We start from the raw sequence: 11045 nt of genomic DNA on the forward strand, positions 1-11045 counted from the left end.
ACCCCGCACTTCAGGTAGCCTTACGCCAGATAAAAGTAATTGATTGTGTACGGTATATTACATTGATTGATTGATTTTATTTTACTTCGCGTTTTGTGCCTCTTGGCTAATTTGCAAAGATGGGGATGAGTGATGAAATTCATGAGTGGGCATTCACAAACAACCAAGCCTGAGCGCGATTCGAACCCGGGACCCTTGGTGTCGCAGCACGATGTGATAACCACTCAGCCACAGGGTCCGGCTATGGTATATTACAAGTTTACAGGATGCTTGTACTTCCAATTAAGCAACTAATCTGATTTTTCCTGAGTTTTGGATTGCTCTGACAAACTTTAAAATATCCAAACTACTGCTGAAATCATATCCTGAATAAAGTACTACAGAAAATCATGTTCAAATATTTCAATCACATACAGCGTGCTTCAAAATGGTTTGAACGATAAGAAACCGTTCCAGGAGCGATAAAACTTTATCAACAATTAAAGTTCTATGAAAATACTTTCAACTATATCCTCGAGTTTTGTTTGCAACGGTCGTAGTAGTTCCAAATTTCTCCACTAGGTGGCAGAGTGATAAGTTCCAAAATGGCTGCCTGTGGTGCAGAGAAAGCTTTTTGCATCCTACAGTTTCACGTTTGTCGGTCTGTTGTTAGTGTTCAGCGAGAGTTTCATACAAAATTTCGTAAAGAACCACCATCCAAGAACTCCATACGTAAGTGGTATGATAAATTCAAGACAACGGGATGCATTTGCAAAGGAAAATCATCCGGTAGACCGTCCACGTCTGAGGCAGATGTCGAGAGTGTTCGAGCTAGTTTTCAACGTAGCCCCCAAAAGTCTGCAAGGAAAGTGAGTCAAGAGCTAACAATGCCTCGAGCAACTGTTTGGCGCGTAGTGCGTAGGCGTTTAAAGATGTATCCCTATCAAGTGCAGTTGTTACAACATTTAACACCTAATGATCACACGTCCCGCAAAAATTATTGTGAGTCATTTCTAGTTATGCAGTGGTGATGATGATTTTATTAACAAACTTTGTTTCAGTGATGAGGCTACGTTCCATGTGACAGGAAGACTGAATAAGAAAAATATTCGCATCTGGGGGACTGAGAATCAGCATCAAATCGTTGAAGTTGTGCGTGATTCACGGAAGACTAATGTGTTTTGCGCCATTTCATCAACCAAAGTGTACGGTCCGTACTTCTTTCACAAAGAAACTGTGACTGGACAAACATTCCTACACATGCTTACTACATGGCTTATGCCGCAGCTTGAACGTGCCAGTGCAAACTTCATCTATCAACTGGATGGAGCCCCATGCCACTTACATCGCCATGTTCGAAATTACCTTAATAACAGACTGCCAGACCGCTGGATTGGGCGATCTACTCGAAATGATCAACAGTTACTATGTTGGCCACCAAGATCCTCGGATTTAACCCCCTGTGATTTTTTTCTGTGGGAACATCTAAAAGACAATGTGTACAAACCTCCTCTACCCGAATATGTCAATGAACTGAAAGAGCGCATTACTACTGCAGTGCAAACTGTTGATGCAGACATGTTGAAACGGGTCTGGGCGGAATTGGATTACCGAATTGATGTATGCAGGGTAACAAAGGGGGCTCACATAGAACATTTGTGAGATACTGTGTTCAAAGTTTTATCAAAAAAACTTGGACAGATTTAGGAATTACATGTAAAATTTAAAGCAATTTGGACGAAAAATAATAAAAATATAAGAAGTTGAAATCGTTCACATCATTTTGAAGCAGCCTGTATAGTTAATATGTAATTTCACTACAGCGTCAAATTCAATGAAAAGCAGACAAAAGAGAATTATGTTCTTGGATAAAAGTAGTAAGTAAAGTTCCTCGAGAACTTTGCATGAACATCCATGACTTGCCCGGTATTCGAACTTGTGACCCCTGGCATCTTATCACGATGTGCTAACCACTCTTGTTTCTTTCTTTTTAAAATAAAGAAAAACCCTAAGCTGCAGTTTCCTCATCATTCACTATCTCAAATTTTCACATCTCTCAACTTTTACTAATTTATCCGTATTTCCTATTCAGGACAAACTCAAATACCCATGTCTGAACTGAGATTCGAACTAGGGACCCCTGGCATCGTAGCACTTCACGCTAATCACTCCGCCAATGACTAAATCACCGTGGCTCCTAGATATGTTAAAAAAAAAAAAGAAAACCTGTGACAATCAACACACCTGGTTTTGTATTTAAATATAATGAACATCGCACCAGTGGCACATAGGAAAAGAAACACTAATTTAGAAAGTTTTCTTTTAAGTGTTCTTAGCATCTCATAATTCTCAGTTTTAACCTTCACTACTTATTACTCCAGATAATAATCAAGATAAATCAATTTAACGTAATAATGTTTCTATTATGATTATATATAGGACATCTGTAAATCAGAATATTTAAGGAACAAATATCTAATTCCTTCAGACTTCAGAAATATTTTGGTTACAGACCCCGCAAAAGTTGTATGGTCTAGGCCCCTCAACGGACTCACGAGAGAAATACTTTTTCATAAAGTCTGTAAATAGTTTGGTGCTGGTTTAGTAAAATTTCTAAAGAGTTGACTGTTCAGGGTCTCATAAATATATGTTTGACTAAACCTGAAATTCTGAGAAAAAATGGCTCCTCTGAGAAGTATCCAGTCCTGCAGCCCCCTCCCCAAACAAATTATATTTTGTTGCCATTAGTGCAAAACTTAAATATTTATACTTCCGCTGTGTTACTGCATCCTGTTGCGCTGTGTGGAGCTTTCAAATTCACTTGGAACGCGAGAAAAGCTACACTGGTATAGGTTACGAAGCCACTTCCCCCTCGGGGACTGCCAGTACATCTCCATGTTAACTCTAACATAAGCACTGCTTTCACTTCCCTCCCTGCTAGGCCCTTGTAATGTTAAAAAGCAGGTTGCATTTAACGCAGTCCAATGTACAGTGACGCTGCCTAGTGGTAGAAATCAAAACCTCTCACACGATGATGGCGGACACCGCGCATAAACATGCGATTTCCAAGAGAAACAGTGGCTGGCCATGTAACGTGTCCGTTTCGCTTGTCAATAAGTGCGTGATTGTTTAAGTTTTCAGATCGATTCAAAGAGTTATTTGTTTTCTGGCAGTAAGTTATATAATCTGGTGTTCTGAATGGTAGATCGTACAAGTAAAAATGAATAATTCAATGAAAGAGTTCATCTTCAAATAGTTAAGGTATTTTTTCTTTTTAGTGAATGCAGCCCTCTTAACAATAAGTACCATGAGTAGCCACTGGAAGTACCAATTGAAACATGTAGTAAGAAGTGTATTGTTTAGTATTGATTACAAGTTTAGAAATTTTGCATTTGAGAATTCATTAAGAAATCACATTTCTTTTAAATTGAAATGTGTCAATTTTAAATTACTTTCTAATGTGTGTATTATTTATTGCGAATGTTTTGTGTCCTACATTTTGGGACATTATGTCCTACTTTTTTCTTAGAGTGATCTGGTAACCCTAGTCTTTCATCCAATCATCATGATTTGCTGTGGAGGTACGCAAGCAATGTTAAGTAACTAAATATACAAATTCAACCACTTGAAGGATGAATGATACCTTTGTATAGCCCTGGTGTAATACTACTGCTCAATGGAACTGCATGCCATCAGCAAAATGTATGTTCTACTGTATGTGGGATCACAAGTGTTGATGATGTGTATTCGAATTGCACCAAGAAAATTGTGAGTCTAAGGGAAGAGTTTGATGTGCAGAGTGTATCATCAAAATGACCAATGAAATGTTACTGTTGGAAAACTTTTTACTGAAAATATTATTGGAGAGGGTGAACAGTGGGTTAAACAGAAGAGCATAGTGCAGCTAGAACAAGTGTCACTTGACTGTTGGGTCATTCCACATCTTTTGAAGGAGGTCATGTCACCCTCCGTCCCATCCCTGATGTTGATGAAATTTGGTGTAAACCATTCCCTTATGGTTGAAAGACCCCCCCCCCCTCTCCTGAAATATTTTCACTCTATCTCAAACGGTTTTAATTTTACGGCACTTTGAAGCTACATTTTATGTTTGGTACCTTTTTTCACAATCTCTGATGCAAGTGGCTGAAATTTAAGAGCCAAAACTGATATTCAATTTTGAAGAGAAATCAATGTTTAGGATTTTTTTTAGTAGGGAAGCAATGTAATATCAGAACTATATTTTTTTATTATATCTAAAGTTTTTGTTGAAAATATTTGAGCTTGATGAAAAAAACAAGGTGCTGTTGCCATGTTGGGCTGGCACACTTTCCCTCAGATTACAATATTTTATACTTTTCTTTAAATACATCAAATGACAGAAAAGAAGAAACGAAGTTCTTAAAAAAATGAATAAAATTTTTAAAATACTGCTCATATTCATAACATGGATTTTTCTGAATCCCGAAAGTTTATTTCTTGTGCTAAATCAAGTCTTGGATATTCTCCATGATGATAAATACTAAAAACAGACCTATACACTACTTCCTTATCAAACTCGTCTAATCCGGTTATATTATTTTCTCTTTTGTAGTGTTTACATATGCCCCTTTTAATGGTTTGAACAGTTCTTCTGGTCACGCCACATGCATCTCCAGTCAGCTTTTGAACTTGTTTGCAATTAATAGCATTTGCCATTTCTGGAATTACAGCTAAAATTTGGAAAAAAACCGCACACATGTGTAACAACACTCTTACTTTGTTTATATGAGGTCGTGCCTGCCGAATTGTTTCCCTCAATGCTGTAGAGTATGAGGGATATTTTCATTGTCATCAGCACTATTGTAGTGACCACCGAAGTCTTCGCGCATTCCCTCCACCTGTTCAGCCAGAGTTGAACATAAGGTAGGTTGACACGAATCTATAAAAGTGACAACGCCAGCAGGTGAGGGTCAAAGAGGGGAATGGGAAGACAGTTGACCTTGAAGCTTGCACTTTCGTGTCACTCATTAAAATCTTGACGACAAGGTCAACCAGAATGAAAATTTTGGTAATCCTAGTTTTTATAGTTACCGAGTTACAAGCCAACAGGCATCTCAATCACAGTGACCAGTTTTAAATGTTGTACAATTAGATTTTGTCCTAGAAAATATAGCGTATACCGATATTTTCAATGTTACCGTTTTTTAAAATTCTTTTTGTAGAGTAGCCAAAAAGAGATACCTCATAGATCTTGTCATCCAAAAGTGTTACTGTGGTAAAAAGTTTATTCCTTGACCTGCAATAAATTTCAAGTACGTGAAGTTGTTAAAAACACTGAATTTTGTTCCAAAATGCAACTAATGTTCATTTTTCTATTACATGTAAAAATGATATGATTTATAACAATGAAAAATGCACTATGCTCGGAGGTAAAAAAAATGGTAAGTGACATTTTGGTCATTATTGAGTTACATAGTAAAACGAGTCATTCTTTTCGCATGCAATGGACATGTCATGCAATTTGCACTGGACTCATTGAATCCTTCTGAAATTGGAAAATGCGACACAAAAACAATTTATCTACAGTATGGCTTCTAATAACCTTTCTGATTAAGAATCTCAATTTATTGTTTTACCCCCGAGCCTTTCAAATGTCAAATGAAGTAATTACTCCATGGTCAAATACAATTTTACAGTCCTAAAATATAGGTGAAAATTTGTTAAGTGGCATAGTGACAGAGCAAAGAGCAATAAAGTTAAGTATTGCTGTAGAGGCAGACAATTATTTTACCAATATAGTTTAGTGAATTTTTCTATATTATTCTTACATCTATCACTTTCCACTTGTTTAAGAAAAGTCTGTATAAAAGCATAATAGATGATGACACATGATCTGATGTAAATAAAGACGACATCTCTTGAAAGCAATCAAAAGAAACAAGTCTTCTTATGCTACTACCGAAAACAAGTTCTTGTGCATAGACACTGTGTAAGAGCAAGAGAATTAAATAAAATAAAGAATAAATAATGTAATGCAGCAATAGGTACATCGAACAGTTAAAACACTATTAGTATGTACACATTGTACAATAACTAATGGATAGCATTCTGAAGCTACACAATTGAAATCAGCTATCATCTGTTGTCACATCTGGAATATCATCTGTTGTTACATCTGGAATATCATCCATGCACTCTGAATTAGGTTTACTTTCTGTCACTGAGAAACTGTCGTCTTTAGAAACACATGGACTTCTCTGCACTTCCACCACTTGTTCATTTGAGGAGAATGGTAGACTGTCTGTCTGATGAGGAATATCTGTTGTACTACTAACAACATCCATTATAGAAGCATTATCTCTTTTCATGTCAGAGTACCTTTCACATTCATCACTATGTGCACCACTACCACTGTCACTTTCACTACAAGAAGTGTCACAATCACAGTTTGAACTGCAAGATACAGTTGAAGTACTGTCACTATCAGAATCAATTGAAGATGAATCTGACTTGTTCATGTTTTGCAACCTTTCAGTCTCACTTCGAAGATGATCATTTTCTTCTATCAGTTTATTTATTTCTTGCTGGAAAATACGGATTTTCTCAGCTGACTCCGGATCCATATGCACCTCACCTTTTCCTATTTCTTCATCAGATTCATTCGCACGCTCCCTGGCCTCAGCATCTGCTTCTTTCAAGTTTTTCTCCAATGTATCAACTTTATCTTCCAACTGCAAATAATCTTGAATTAGTTCCGCTTTTGACATTCCACCAAGCCTTTCTTCGTGCAGATCTTCATACGTATTGGAGAATTCCTTCGTTAGGAATTCTTCTTCATCCTCGGGTGATGAATAGAAGAAATCTTCATCTGAATCTAAACTGAAACTTGAATCCCGAGCTCTTGAAGGCTTCGGAAATATCGGAGCTGTTTCATTACCAGCGGACACTGCTTTAAGTTGAACATCCAAATCTTTAACATCATTGTTGTCTTCCATTAGAAATTGAGTTGTATTATATGGTGCTATCGGCTGGCCATGAGCAAACATTTCAGCTCGAAGCCTGTTTGCTCGTTTGGTCTCTCGATCATCTCGCTTTCTTCTTTCTTGCCATGACAATTTAAAATATGGTTTGTATTTCCTTCTTTTGGACTTACCGCGGCGTGACTTCTTCTTCTTTTCCAGATGACACTCGGGCTTGTCCAAATTCTCGCCCTCCACAAAGTTGTCAACACTTACTGTGCATGAGTTGACCACTGCGCCACCAGACGCCTGTACGTGAAACTCTGTTTTGTCAACAGATTCTGCGCCATTACGATGAGCTTCAACTGTCCCAATGTTCTCATTCGGCAAAAGCACCTCCACTCCCGACATTGTTCACCACTGATCGCTGAAATTTCACTTCTGGAGCATTTTAACAACTATACTTCCACAAGACAGCGAGAAACTAATTTTCTAAGGCCGAAATATCGACACCGTGCGCGATCACAACGTACACTTCCAAATGTTCTCTTCCCACTGGCAGTTTTCAGTGTTGCCAGTTTGTTGTACCAGAGTAATTCTAATTTCCCTGCAATCCGCTATTTTTTCCCTTCCCATAAGATTTTACGTGAACCACAGTGAATAGAGGGAATTTTGCCTTGGAATACACTAGTTGTTTGGTAAGGGAAACGTGCCGAATGCCATGTAAGCAGGAACGGAGATAGGGCTGGGTGCAGGTGGGCTGTCCAGCCCAAAATTTCCTGTGCACACCCTACCAAATATAATATAATAAAAATATACACTCAGGGATTTGTGAATTGGTTCAATAAATTAGTACACTTAAGTGTTAACTCCATGCAGGCACGTATCCAGAGGGGGGCTTAGGGGGCTCGAGCCCCCGAAAGTTTTAGGTTTACACTAGATAAAATGAGATTTTTGGTTCCTTGTGGTGTGAAATAAAATAATGTGACAATAATTTAAGGCGAGAAATAATTATCGAGGCAAGACGGAGAATGTTCCGTAACCCTGTTATTGATAATAGCACGTATCCAAGATGGGACACAGGAGGCTCGACCCTCTCCCCAGGAAATATTTCATTTACGTTAGATAAAATTAGGTTCTTGGCTTCTTGAATAATGTAAAAATAATGTAAGGAGAGAATAATTATCGAGGCAAGACGGAGCATGTTTTATACCCATATTATTGTTAATTGCACGTATCCAAGGTGGGGATGAGGTGGCTCGAGCCCCCTCAGGAAATTTTTGAATTTACACTAGATAAAATTAGATTTTTGGCGTCTTGAATAATGTGAAGATAATAAATTTATAAATCTGAGAGAAATAATTATCGACACAAGACGGAGGGTGTTCTATTCACCCTATTATTGTCAATAGCACGTATCCAAGATGGGAATCAGAAGGCTCGAGCCCCCTTCAGGATTTTTTTTTCTGTTTACACTAGATAAAATTAGGATTTTGGCTTCTTGAATAATGTGAGGAAGAACAGTTTGGTTTCAGGAAAGGAAGAGGTACAAGGGATGCAATTGGTTTACTGAGGACCATTGGGGAAAGATATTTAGAGAAAGGAAAGGAGGTGTTTGTAGTATTTGTAGACCTGGAGAAAGCCTTTGATAGAGTGAATTGGGTTAAACTTTTAGAAATTCTGAAGAAAATTGGTGTAGATTGGAAAGAGAGAAGACTTCTAAGCAACTTATACATGAATCAACGAGTTAAAGTGAGAACAGGAGACGAAATGACAGAAGGCTGTGAAATTGGAAGAGGAGTACGACAAGGATGCTGCCTATCGCCTACTTTGTTTAATATCTATTTAGAAGATATAGTGAAAACTTGTTTCCAGGGTACAGGAGGTGTCAAATTGGGAGGAAGAAGAATAAACTGCATAAGATTTGCTGATGACATGGCATTATTCGCTGAGGATGAAATAACCATAAATAGTATGTTAGAAGAGTTAAACAGCAGCTGTGAGCAGTATGGAATGAAGATTAATGTAAAGAAGACAAAGGCAATGGTTATAGGACGGAAACCAAGGAATATTAATGTCAGAGCAAACAGTGAAAGAATCCAGCAAGTGGATAGCTTCAAGTACCTCGGATGCACTATAAGCAGTGACATGAGCTGCAACCAAGAAGTGAAAATGAGAGTCGCAATAGCAAAAGAAGCTTTCAATAGAAGAAAAAATGTTTTTTGTGGACCCATGGACATAGGTCTAAGGAAGAGATTAGTGAAATGTTTTGTGTGGAGTGTAGCACTATATGGTGCAGAAACCTGGACGTTGAGAAGAAATGAAGAGAAACGACTCGAAGCTTTTGAAATGTGGACATGGCGAAAAATGGAGCGTGTAAAATGGACGGACAAGGTAAGAAACGAAGCCGTACTGAAAAGAGTTGGTGAAAAAAGATCAATACTGGAGACCATCAAGAAGAGGAAAAGAAACTGGTTAGGACACTGTCTAAGAAGGAACTGCCTGCTAAGAGATGCCTTGGAGGGAATGGTTGAAGGAAGAAAAGTCCGTGGAAGAAAGAGATATCAGCTTATGGATGATATTAAATTAACTGGGTCGTATGCTATTACGAAGCGTAAGGCAGAGAACAGGGAAAGCTGGAGATTGCAGTGAAAAACCTGCCAATTAGGCAGAAAACAATGAATGAATGAATGAATTTGGGAGAAATAATTATCGAAACAAGACGGAGAATGTTCTATAATTCTGTTATTGTTAATAGCACGTATCCAAGGTGGGGTTGAGGTGGCTCGAACCCCCCTTTAGGATGTTTTTTTCTGTTTACACTAGATAAAATTACGATTTTGGCTTCTTGAATAATGTGATGATAATTTGGGAGAAATAATTATCGAAACAAGACGGAGAATGTTCTATAATCCTGTTATTGTTAATAGCATGTATCCAAGGTGGGGTTGAGGTGGCTCGAGCCCCCCAGGAAATTTTTTATTTTACACTAGATAAAATTAGGTTTTTGGCTTTTTGAATAATGTGACGATGGTTTAAGGAGATAGACAATTATCGAGGCAAAACGGAGAATGTTCTATAACCCTGTTGTTGATAATATTGCACGTAAACTTTTCTTGCGCTTTCGGTGTTGTCGCAGCTAGTGTTGCCCACGAGACGAAACTTTGGCCTGTCTCGTCTCGTGGAGTCTCGTGGAAATGCTGTCTCGTCTCGAAAATATTCGTTTGTCTTATGACACCAATCTCGTCTCTTCTCGAATTTTTAAAAGCCTGTCCCGTCTCGTCCCGTGGGCAACACTAGTCGCAGCGCACTTGAACACTATGAAGAGACTTATTAGCATTTGGAACAGGGACGGCGACAGGGGTGGGCACGGGTGGGCAAGCGCCCACCCAAAAAATCCTGTGCCCACCCGATTGCCCACCCAATCAAATTCAATAAGTACATATACTCGGGGATATATGAATGATTAAATATTTAAGTTATACCTGGTGTTCATAACATGTATATTTTACTTGTGAATATTATCTATGCCGGAAATGTTCACATATTATCAACCCATAAAAAGCCACTTTTGTCATTGTTGAAACAAAAACTGTGATCAAATGAATACTTCCATGTTTAAAAGCAGCTAGTAGGCTTAGGAGGCTCAAAATTATGCAGGGTATCATCAAGATTAAATCAGAATTGAGGGTGAACTTGAGGGCTGCAGCTCCGGGCCTCCACTACGTATATATATTCCGGCCTGCCTATGGTTAAAATAATCTCCAAATAAACAAATCTAAACATCATCTTAGCGTTACTTCCACCAGCAACACAATAAATTATTTCAACTTTTTAATTAATATTAGAATAATTTAATCAAGAAGACTTAGATGGGCAGGCCATGTGACACGAATGGCAGAGGAAAGAATAGTTTACAGGATTCTTGTTGGGAAACCTGATGGTAAGGGACCAGTAGGAAGGCTAAGACGAGGATGGAGGGATAACATTGAGATGGACCTAAAATAAATCGGTAAGGATGGGAAAGATTGGATTGATCTTGCCCAGTATAGGGACAGATGGAAGGCTTGTGTTGCTGCAGCCATAAACCTTCGGGTTTAAGTATGCTATAGAGCAGGCATGCCCAAC

At 38.3% G+C, this 11045-nt stretch overlaps 1 protein-coding gene across 1 annotated transcript; it reads right to left on the minus strand.

The window, feature by feature from the left end:
- Positions 1-5967: 5967 nt before the first annotated feature.
- Positions 5968-7465, minus strand: LOC145989881 (uncharacterized). The gene has a single exon (XM_083125360.1). It carries the CDS (start codon positions 7326-7328, stop codon positions 6087-6089), a length of 1242 nt encoding a protein of 413 aa, XP_082981486.1. The 5' UTR covers positions 7329-7465; the 3' UTR covers positions 5968-6086.
- Positions 7466-11045: the final 3580 nt, after the last annotated feature.

Source organism: Lepisma saccharinum, chromosome 1, assembly GCF_977018435.1.
Source record: "Lepisma saccharinum chromosome 1, izLepSacc3.1, whole genome shotgun sequence".
In the NCBI taxonomy this organism is placed as follows: Eukaryota; Metazoa; Arthropoda; class Insecta; order Zygentoma; family Lepismatidae; genus Lepisma; species Lepisma saccharinum.